The 12166-nt window shown below is 40.2% G+C and overlaps 1 protein-coding gene across 1 annotated transcript in view; it reads right to left on the bottom strand.

Moving 5' to 3' along the window:
* The window catches only part of angpt1 (angiopoietin 1), a 130914-nt gene that overhangs the window by 52175 nt on the left and 66573 nt on the right, over positions 1 to 12166 (bottom strand). The window contains 4 exon segments of the mRNA XM_067425630.1: positions 1832 to 2070; positions 9768 to 9862; positions 9864 to 9890; positions 10260 to 10415. Coding sequence (XP_067281731.1) covers positions 1832 to 2070; positions 9768 to 9862; positions 9864 to 9890; positions 10260 to 10415 — 517 coding nt within the window.

The raw sequence follows: 12166 nt of genomic DNA, 5'->3' as shown, positions 1-12166 counted from the left end.
ACTGCTGACACATGAAGTGAGATAACATGAGTTAAACTAAAGTTAAAATATCAATTCAGTTCAATAAATGTACTCTCAAAGGGTGATGAACGAACGAACATATGAACGAACAAATTATATATATATATCTTGGGCTCACATGAATTCATATATATATATATAAAGCATACATTTTTATGAATCCATATGAACCTGGGGCCTATTGCACAAAACTTGGATAAGGGATTAAGCCTCGGTGATCCTGGCTCAATTTATCCGCTAATATAGTTATCTTTCGTTATCGTTCTTGATGTGAGTGTGTCTTCAGGGTGCGTCTACATGGCAGCGGTGTACTAACTTTGGCATACAGAAGACAAGATCACCAAGATATCCCGGCTTATGACACGGCTCTGTGAAATACTTGATTCTGATTGGTCAATCGAGCATTCCAGCGGTATGTTATTTCCAGATAACAACCGCTCATCCGGGTACTATGAGTTATCTTGACCGGTTCTACTTCTGTGCTTAACGCTGGCGCCATCTTGTGGCTTAAACAGCCGTGGCTACAATGGAAGACTTCAAGGCGGGTTTCCTTTATAACGTTTTAAATATGGATATTTTTCTCACACAAACGCATCGATTGGAATCAGAAGGCTCTATTAACCCATCGGAGTCGTGTGGAGCACGTTATTTGACGGACAGCTGCATTTAATGGACTTCAGAAACAGCTCCAACTACTGCTGGGATTAACGTTAGCCTGGACTTCTTAAATATAACTCTGATTGTATTTGTCTGACAGAAGAATGTCATACACACCTATAATGACCTGAGGGTGAGTAAATCAGAGGCTTGGGTTCATTTTTGGGTGAACTAACCCTTTCAGCATTCATTCTCAACATTTAGCAGCAATAGATAAAGGCTTAAAGCAGTCTGGAACTGTTTTTCTTCGCGGAAGCTTTGCGTAAGAGCTAATAAAATATTTAATCTCAAGACAATATTGTGTGTCTAATTTATTTGAGACTAGTAGGCGTGTAATAAGCGGGATAATGTCCACCCAGCCGGTTGTTATCGCAGAATAAACCCCTTCAGAGTGACGCTCCGCTTCGCCTCGGGGTCCTGATCACTCTGGAGGGGTTTATTCTGCGACAACAACCGGCTGGGTGGACATTTTCCCTTACTTAATCCCTTATCCTAGTTTTGTGCAATAGGCCCCTGGTGCCAAATCCTGACATAGCAAACAAACAAATACATTAATGCATGTGAACCCAAGACCAAATCTATTTATGAATGTATGAACCTAGGGCCACATCTCGACTAACTAACTAACTAACTAACTAACTAACTAACTAACTAACTAACTAACTAACTAACTAACTAACTAACTAACTAACTAACTAACTAACTAACTAACTAACTAACTAACTAACTAACTAACTAAAATGCTTTTCTTACTTAGTATTTTTGTCTTGTTTGTAGTCAAAATATCAAAGAGTTCTTACATTAAGAAACATTTACTAGGCAAATAAAAATGATTGTCTTGTTTTGGGAACAAATAACTTAAGTTTTTTAGAGTTTTTGCTTAAAATAAACTAAATAATCTTGTTTTCTGTTTGAATTAAGATTATTTTGCTTACCCCATTGGCAGATTATTTTGGTTATTTAAAGCAAAAAGTCTCTTAATTGTGATTTTTTTTTTTTTTTTACCAAAACAAGACAATTACTGTTGCTTGTCTAGTAAATACTTCTTGTTTTAAGAATTTTTAGATGTTTGGACTAGAAACAAGACAAAAATACTAAGCAAGAAAAGCATTTTTTGCAGCGTAGCGAGTCTCCCTGTAGTGGATGATCTTACGTGCTGAGCCGGAGTCCCGGCAGAGGCTGAGCAGGCGCCGCATGTTCTCCATCAGGTCCTGCTGCTGCCTCTGCAGGGCGCTGCTGTTCCCGCTGGCTCGGCTCAGCTGAGTCTCCAGCTCGCGGATCACAGAGCTCTGCCGGCTCACCAACGCCTGCAGGCTGAGCTTCTCCTCTCGCACCGCCTCCAGCTCCTCACGGTGCCGCTCCTCCAGCTCCTGCATCTTCTCCTCCAGGAACCTGCACACAGGAGAGAATGGTGTGAGAAATTGGTGAGAAAATGATGATGGGAATGAGGATGGGAATGATGATGGGAATGATGATGGGAATGATGATGGGAATGATGATGGGAATGAGGATGGGAATGATGATGGGAATGATGATGGGAATGATGATGGGAATGATGATGGAATGATGATGGGAATGAGGATGGGAATGAGGATGGGAATGATGATGGGAATGATGATGGAATGATGATGGGAATGATGATGGGAATGAGGATGGAATGATGATGGGAATGATGATGGGAATGATGATGGGAATGATGATGGGAATGATGATGGGAATGATGATGGGAATGATGATGGAATGATGATGGGAATGATGATGGGAATGATGATGGAATGATGATGGAATGATAATGGGAATGATGATGGGAATGATGATGGGAATGATGATGGGAATGATGATGGAATGATAATGGCAATGATGATGGGAATGAGGATGGAATGATAATGGGAATGATGATGGGAATGATGATTGAATGATAATGGGAATGATGATGGGAATGATGATGGAATGATAATGGGAATGATGATGGGAATGATGATGGGAATGAGGATGGAATGATGGGAATGATGATGGAATGATGATGGGAATGAGGATGGAATGATGATGGGAATGAGGATGGAATGATGGGAATGATGATGGAATGATGGAAATGATGGGAATGATGATGGGAATGAGGATGGAATGATGGGAATGATGATGGGAATGAGGATGGAATGATGGGAATGATGATGGGAATGAGGATGGAATGATGGGAATGATGATGGGAATGATTATGGGAATGAGGATGGGAATGATGGGAATGATGATGAAAATGATGATGGGAATGATGATGGGAATGATGATGGGAATGAGGATGGGAATGAGGATGGGAATGATGATGGGAGTGTGGATGGGAATGATGATGGGAATGATGATGGGAATGAGGATGGGAATGAGGATGAAAATGATGATGGGAATGATGATGGGAATGAGGATGGGAATGGTGATGGGAATGATGATGGAATGAGGATGGGAATGATGGGAATGATGATGGGAATGATGATGGGAATGAGGATGGGAATGAGGATGGGAATGAGGATGGGAATGATGATGGGAATGATGATGGGAATGTGGATGGAATGATGATGGGAATGAGGATGGGAATGATGATGGGAATGAGGATGGGAATGATGATGGGAATGATGATGGAATGAGGATGGGAATGATGGGAATGAGGATGGGAATGATGATGGGAATGATGATGGGAATGAGGATGGGAATGATGATGGGAATGAGGATGGGAATGAGGATGGGAATGATGATGGGAATGATGATGGAATGAGGATGGGAATGATGGGAATGATGATGGGAATGATGATGGGAATGAGGATGGGAATGATGATGGGAATGAGGATGGGAATGATGGGAATGATGATGGGAATGATGATGGGAATGAGGATGGGAATGATGATGGGAATGAGGATGGGAATGATTATGGGAATGATGATGGAATGAGGATGGGAATGATGGGAATGATGATGGGAATGAGGATGGGAATGATGATGGGAATGATGATGGGAATGAGGATGGGAATGAGGATGGGAATGAGGATGGGAATGAGGATGGGAATGATGATGGAATGATGATGGGAATGAGGATGGGAATGAGGATGGAATGATGATGGGAATGATGATGGGAATGATAATGGGAATGATGATGGGAATGATGATGGGAATGATGATTGAATGATAATGGGAATGAGGATGGGAATGATGATGGGAATGAGGATGGAATGATGATGGGAATGATGATGGGAATGATGATGGGAATGATAATGGGAATGATGATGGGAATGATGATGGGAATGATGATTGAATGATAATGGGAATGAGGATGGGAATGATGATGGGAATGAGGATGGGAATGAGGATGGGAATGAGGATGGGAATGAGGATGGAATGATGAGAAACAGAGCAGCTGAAGGATGTGTTTCTTCAGATATGTATTCCATCACAAACAGATACACCAAAATAACATTGATACCGCAATGATTTTGACTGTAACGCCCTTAAATTAACTATATATATATAGTATATAGATTGTGATTTTGTGTGATTGTGTGTGTGTTAAATTGATTTACCGAAATGTCCAAAAATGATGTCCAGGGTGTATATTTGTTTTGAATGACCCTACAAGTTTAATATAACCATAAAACTGAAAACATCTTATACTTTTTTTATGTAAAATATACATCTTATATTTTAATATGATGGAATGAGGGATTTATCTGACTAAATTATTTGGCAAAAAAGGCAAACTACAGCTACAGGTTTTATTTCACCATGTACATTTTTTTTCCTCCCTTGTTCTCTTTTTCTCTCTTGTTTTTGCATGTATCCATTATTTCTTTGTGTGAGAGCCTGGCTAAAAACTATGTTGCACTAGTTTCACAGCATTATCACCACAAGAACAATTACACAATATTTTCTCTCTCTTTTGTATGTGTGGATCCAGGTAAACAGATGAGAGCTGAAGAATCCCTGGCTTCATCAAGGCCTGATTTGACCATACGACAGAATATTTACAGTGTGTTTCAGAATTCAAAGGCAGAAGAAATGGAGAGCGCTCCATTACGGCTGATATGAATGTATTTAGAGACTCTATATTTTGCGCACTTATAGCTTTAGGGATCAGTGAAAGTCTAAAATGGATCCAGGTCTTAAATCTCAGAAACCTGATGCCAGCTGCGCTGGATTCACTCACAAAATTCAATCCACATAAGGAACATGAAAGAATGCATTGATTTTAGATTGAAACAGGAGACAGTTCTAATGTCAGTCTATATTATTGGATGGGTAATCACCAAAACGCTACACATAAACATACTTTTTCCTCTCTACACTGCACAAAAAATGCTCTTTAGTATCTTTTTCTTGTTTCCAGTACACATATCTAAATATTCTTAAATCAAGATTAATTCATTAGATAAGTAAAATGACATAATACATGTTTGCTTGTTTTCTGAAAAAAAAAAAAAAATCAAAATGAAGTGAGTTATTGCTTAAAACGGGCAAACATATCATCCAATGGGGTGAGAAAAATATTCTGTTTGGGACGGAAACAAGAAACAAGATTTCAATCAGAAATAAGATTATTTTTCTCACCCCATTGGCAGATCATTTTGCCTGTTTTAAGAAAAAAACTCACTTCATTTTGATTTTATATTTAACAAAACAAGAAAAAATATCTTTTTATCTTTTTGTCATTTTACTTATATAGTAAATGCATCTTGAATTTAAGAATTTTAAAATATTTAGACTGGAAACAAGACAAAATTACTAAGTAAAGAAGAGCATTTTTTGCCGAATATTTTCTAAAGACGAATGCTTGAACAGCTGGAGTGATCGCTGGGAATTAAAGGCCTCGTTTTGACAGTAACAGACGTGTCACAGAACAATTGACAGATGACCGGAACGTGCTCTGAAAGCTCTGCAGTGCAAAATTCATCTTCACAGGATAAAGTTGACCGGCGGGTCAGGGGACGACAGGGGAGCTGAAGCCTGGGAGCTTGTGTTGTCAAGAACTATTTTGTGTAATGATATGTATTGTGGTTCTGGCATCACAGTCTGTCTTTCCTAAAAAATACAGGCGACGAGTGAGATTTGAACATCTGTATTGGCAGATGAAACAGCAGCACAGTGAGACGACATACTGTAGCTGCAAAATCTTAATTTGTGCCTCAGTCTTTTGTGCAACATTGAGAATTAACTGATTAAAAGTAGCAACACTTTAAACATAACTATATTTTATCAGTACCCCCCTTTATAGGGGTTGATGCACCTGTTTCCAACGGATGATCGGTGGCATTGTGGCTTCAGATAGTAAAAAGAGATTACTCTACACTATATGACCAAAAGTACCACACCCCTCTAAATCACTGAGCTCAGGTGTTCAATGCCTTCATGGCCACAGGTGTATAAATCAAGCTCTCGGCCTGCAGACGCTTCTACACACATTAGTGAAAGAATGGGTCGCTCTCAGGAGCTCAGTGAACTCAAGCGTGGGGCCGTGATAGGTTGCCACCTGTGCAATAAGTCCATTCCTGACAATTCCTCACTACTAAATATTCCACGCTCAACTGTTAGTGGGATTATAACAAAGTGGAAGCCATTGGGAACAACAGCAACTCAGCCACGAAGTGAAATCCTAGAGCGGGGTCAGCGCATGCTGAGGGTCACAGTGTGCAGAAGTTGCCAACTTTCTGCAGAGTTAACAGCTCCAGACCTCCAGACTTCTGTGGCCTTCAGATGAGCTCAAGAACAGCGTAGAGAGCTTCATGTAATGGGTTTCCATGGCCGAGCAGCTCATCCAAGTCTTACATCACCAAAAGGCAATGCAAAGCAGTGGAGCAAATCAGCCGCCACTGGACTCTAGAGCAGTGAGACGTGTTCTCTGGGCGACCAATCACGCTTCAGTCTGACAATCCCATGGACGAGTCTGGATTTGGCGGTTGCCAGGAGAACGGGACTTGCCTGACTGCATTGTGGCAAGTGTAAAGTTTGGTGGAGGGGGGGTTATGGTGTGGGGTTGTTTTTCAGGGGCTGGGCTTGGCCCCTTAGTTATGGTAAATGGTAAATGGACTGCATTTATATAGCGCTTTTAACAGACCCTATGGCCATCCAAAGTGGTTTACATATTGCCTCACATTCACCCATTCACTCTCTCATTCATACACCGACAGCGGTGTCTGCCATGTAAGGCGCCATCCAGCTCGTCGGGACCGGTTGGAGTTAGGTGTCTTGCTCATGGACACCTCGACACTTGGTCAGGTGGAACCGGGGATCGAACCACCAACTTTCCGGTTTGTAGACAATCTACATGAACCACTGAGCCACTGCCGCCCATATAGTTATAGTTATAGTTATATATATATATACAGTGGGTATGGAAAGTATTCAGACCAGCTTCAATGTTTTACTCTTTGTTATATTGCAGCCATTTGCTAAAACCATTTAAGTTTTTTTTTCTTTCTCATTAATGTACACACAGCACCCCATATTGACAGAAAAACACAGAATTAACATTTTTGCAGATTTATTAAAAAAGAAAAACTGAAATATCACATGGTCCTAAGTATTCAGACATGGTCCTAAATATTTAACTCAAGGGCTGTCCATTTCTTCTGATCATCCTTGAGATGGTTCTTCACCTTCATCTGAGTCCAGCTGTGTTTGATTATACTGATTGGACTTGATTAGGGAAGCCACACACCTGTCTATATAAGACCTTACAGCTCACAGTGCATGTCAGAGCAAATGAGAATCATGAAGTCAAAGGAACTGCCTGAAGAGCTCAGAGACAGAATTTTGGCAAGGCACAGATCTGGCCAAGGTTACAAAAACATTTTTGCTGCACTTAAGGTTCCTAAGAGCACAGTGGCCTCCATAATCCTTACATGGAGACATTTTGGACGACCAGAACCCTTCCTAGACCTGGCCGTCTGGGCAAACTGAGCTATCGGGGGAGAAGAGCCTTGGTGAGAGAGGTAAAGAAGAACCCAAAGATCACTGAGGCTGAGCTCCAGAGATGCAGTCGGGAGATGGGAGAAAGTTGGAGAAAGTCAACCATCACTGCAGCCCTCCACCAGCCGGGCTTTATGGCAAAGTGGCCCAACGGAAGCCACTTCTCGGTGCAGGATGCATGAACGTTTGCTAAAAACACCTGAATGACTCCAAGATGGTGAGAAATACGATTATTTGGTCTGATGAGACCAAGATATAACTTTTTGGCCATAATTCTAAGCGGTATGTGTGGAGAAAAATATCACAAGTCTAATACAGTCCCAACAGGTAAGCATGGTGGTGGCAGCATCATGCTGTGGGGGTGTATTCCTGCGGCAAGGACAGGACGACTGGCTGCAATCGAAGGAAAGATGAATGTGGCCAAGTACAGGGATATCCTGGATGAAAACCTTCTCCAGAGTGCTCAAGACCTCAGACTGGGCCGAAGGTTCCCCTTCCCTCAACACAATGACCCAAAGCACAGCTAAAATAACAAAGGAGTGGCTTCACAACAACTCGTGACTGTTCCTGAATGGCCCAGCCAGAGCCCTGACTTAAACCAAATTGAGCATCTCTGGAGAGAGCTGAAAATGGCCGTCCACCAACGTTTACCATCCAACCTGACAGAACTGGAGAGGATCTGCAGAAGGAATGGCGGAGGATCCCCAAATCCAGCTGTGGAAAACTTGTTGCATCTTTCCCAAAAGACTCATGGCTGTATTAGATCAAAAGGTGCTTCTAAACACTGAGCAAAGGGTCTGAATGCTTAGGACCATGGGGTATTTCAGTTTTTCTTAATAAATCTGCAAAAATGTCAACAATTCTGTGTTTTTCTGTCAGTATGGGGTGCTGTGTGAGCATTAATGAGAACAAAAATGAACTTAAATGATTTTAGCAAATGGCTGCAATATAACAAAGAGTAAAACAATTAAGAGGGTCTGAATACTTTCCATACCCACTGTAACCTGATTTGCCATCAAAAATACTTGATTTAATCAAAAATAAATGTCCTTGTCAGAAACCCTCCTCTCAGAACAGATTCTGTCAGAATATACTTTATTATGTTGAAATATTCCATTACGTTTTAAAAATAATTGATGTAACTTGATTTAAGGTCAAAATTACTTCAATTCAAAGAAAACAAAATGGAAGAAAGAGTTAAAACTGAACTCAATCTTGCTGCTCAAACTGTGTATAGAACTGTTTTTAATCATATTTTTTGCTCCTTTTGTTTTTTGCATGTACGTTTACTTTCAATACTTAGGTACATTTAACATAAAAAACACACTTTTCATACTTATAAAATATCACATACTTTAACACTTTTATTCAAGTAATATTATAATCAGTGACTTTAACTAAAGTAATTTTCTGGTTAGATATCTATACTTTTACCCAAGTTTCATATACACCTCTCTCTCTCTCTCTCTCTCTCTCTCTCTCTCTCTCTCTCTCTCTCTCTCTCTCTCTCTCTCTCTCTCTCTCTCTCTCTCTCTCTCTCTCTCTCTCTCTCTCTCTCTCTCTCTCTGTGTGTGTGTGTGTGTGTGTGTGTGCGTGTGTGTGTGCGTGTGTGCATGCGTGCGTGCGTGCGTGCATGCGTGTGTTTTTGTGACATATGAGGACACAAATGTGTATAATACACAGGTATTACAGGAGAGGGTGAAATATGAGGACATTACCCATGGCCCCACTTTTCAAAAGGCTTATAAATCACACAGGAGGAGTTTTTATGAGAAAGTAAAAATGCAGAATGTTTCCTGTGATGGGTAGGTTTAGTGTGTGTGTGTGTGTGTGTGTGTGTGTGTGTGTGTGTGTGTGTGTGTGTGTGTGGTGTGTGTGTGTGTGTGTGTGTGTGTGTGTGTGTTGGGTAGGTTTAGGGGCAGTGTAAGGGGATAGAAAATACGGTTTGTACAATAAAAAAACCATTGCGCTTATGGAATGTCCCCATATTTCTCAAAAACAAACATGTTTGAGTGTGTGTGTGTGTGTGTGTGTGTGTGTGTGTGTGTGTGTGTGTGTGTGTGTGTGTGTGTGTGTGTGTGTGTCTGTGTGTCTGTGTGTGTGCGTGCATGCGTTAAAGTGGGAGACGAGTGTTTGTGGTTTTACCCGTTCTTGTCATGGATCTTGTTGATTTCATTGATCTGTATCATAAGTTGTTTCTCCAGCTTGTTGGTTGACAGCGAATTCTCCAGCAGCTGAATTTTCCAACCGAGATGTCTGATTTAAAACCTGAAAACAATGACATTCCAATAAAATACAGTAATCCTTCCGCAAAAACACAGACCTTAAAACCATTAGGTAAGTTAATACTAACAGCCATACGGTAGCACTTATGAACAGCTATTCTCTCAAGTCAACCTCTTATTTGACAAATCAGCAAAACACAACTGTACTGTATCCCTCTGAGTCTCATTGAAGTGCACAAGTCATAAAGAGATTTAGCAATAAAAACTTTAGCATGATACATAAAAAGAGACTGTAGGTCTAATTTGCCACTAGTGTTTTCCTTGGCTTGTTAAGAGCCGTATTAAGGGGATACATTGGGAAAAAAGATGGTTGTCTTAATGGAGCATGAAATGTATCCTGGAGGGAAGATACCTGCGTCTCGACATCGGTCAGCTTGCGCGTCTGCTCTGCGGTTTGGGACAGAAGACTGGTGCCCATTTCCAACATGGCCGCTGTGTGGTTGTGAACGGCACTCTGTTGTAACTGCACCATCTCCGTCTTCATGTTGTCTTTAACGTAGTTCTCAATCTGTGAGAGAAGCAAAAAGACATTTGAAAACAACTTAGTGTCAACTTAAAGGGTTAGTTCAGCCAGAAGTGTAAGCTCCGTCATTAATTCCTCCTGTGGTTGGCCAGCCGTCAGACCTCCGCTCATCTTCACACACAGATGAAGATATTAGTGTTGAAATCCGATGGCTCAGAAAGGCCTTCATTGACACCAATGTCATTTCCTCTCTCAAGACCCATAAAGGCACTAAAGACGTCGTTACAAAGCCCATCTCACTACAGCGGCTCTACAATCATTGATGAAGAGGCCAGAATAGAGTTAGTGCGCAAAAACACTAAATAACGACTTATATAGTGATGGCCGATTTCAGAACAAAGCTTTGAACCGTTATGAGTCAGTGAATCGATTCATGATTCAGATCGCGAGTCAAATTGCTGAAATCATGTGACTTTGGCGAACTGAATCATGAATCGATTTTTTGCGCACAAAAACTCTTCTCGTCGCTTCATAAGATGATTGTATTGATGATTACAATAATGAAAATATGGCATGTTTTTGGTGAGTTTATAATGTAATACATTTCTCATAATGTAAAAATTATTACATTATGAGCTCAATATTTTATTGCATTATGTGAAAATTATTATATTATGAACATTGTTTTATAATAATAATAATAATGTAATACTTATTACTTTATAGTTTTTACATTATGTGCAGATATTAAATTATGAGTTGCTGCAAAGTATCTTAATTTTGTTTTTGAGTCTCCTACAAATAGGTTTACAAGAAGGTCAAAAAACACATTATTCTCCACATAAATTCTCCATTATTATAATATCCTCTGCAGCATCAGCTCTTCAGTGTCTGAAACGGTTAGTTCGTAGATTCAGTGTTTCTAAGCCCCGCCTCTCTAAACCCGCTCTGCTCTGATTGGTCAGAATCTAAATGCTCATTATCATATCTAAATCTCAGCTCTTGACACACAGTGATACATCAAAATAATCATATAATCAAATTCAAACTACCTGCGAAATGCAAGAGATTTTCTCATTATTATTATTATTATTATTATTATTATTATTATTATTATTAATAACAATGATAATAATACAAATAATAATAAACAAAGCAATTCTATTTTTAAAATGTACTGTAAAGGAATACCAATGCTTTATATTTTTGGTGACCTATAACGTAATAATTTTCTCATAATGTAAAAATTGTTATGACATTGGGCTCTATTTTAACGATCTGAAACGCAAGTGTCAAAGCCTGAAGCGCAAGTAACTTTGTGGGCGGGTCTCGGCGCTGTTGCTATTTTCCCGGCGGGATAAATGGCTCTTGCGCCCGGCGCAAATCTAAAATGGGTTGGTCTGAAGTAGCTTCATTATTCATAGGTGTGGTTTGGGCGTAACGTGAATAAACCAATCAGAGCGGCATCCAACATTCCCTTTAAAAGCAGCTGCGCAAGTTCCATTGGGTCGCTATTATTATGGCGTATTTACCAGGCGCACGCCAGGAGCGGTTCACAGCCGAGGAGACTGATGTTCTTGTAAGAGCAGTGAAAGACAGAGAAGTTGGTTGTATGGGGATGGGAGAAACACACACAAAATAGCGTCGGTTAAACATTTTTTTCAGTTTTTCAGTCGATTTTTTTTTCCTGGTTCTTGACGGATAAACCAATTTGTCAGATGTCCTTATATACATATATGTCTGGCCACTACTGGGCAAACAACTACAATTAGCCTGAATAATTTGTAAGCTAGATT

This window comes from Pseudorasbora parva, chromosome 19, assembly GCF_024679245.1.
Source record: "Pseudorasbora parva isolate DD20220531a chromosome 19, ASM2467924v1, whole genome shotgun sequence".
NCBI classification, from domain to species: domain Eukaryota; kingdom Metazoa; phylum Chordata; class Actinopteri; order Cypriniformes; family Gobionidae; genus Pseudorasbora; species Pseudorasbora parva.
Note: the sequence above shows the minus strand (reverse complement) of the source record. Positions and strands in the feature narration are given on the sequence as shown.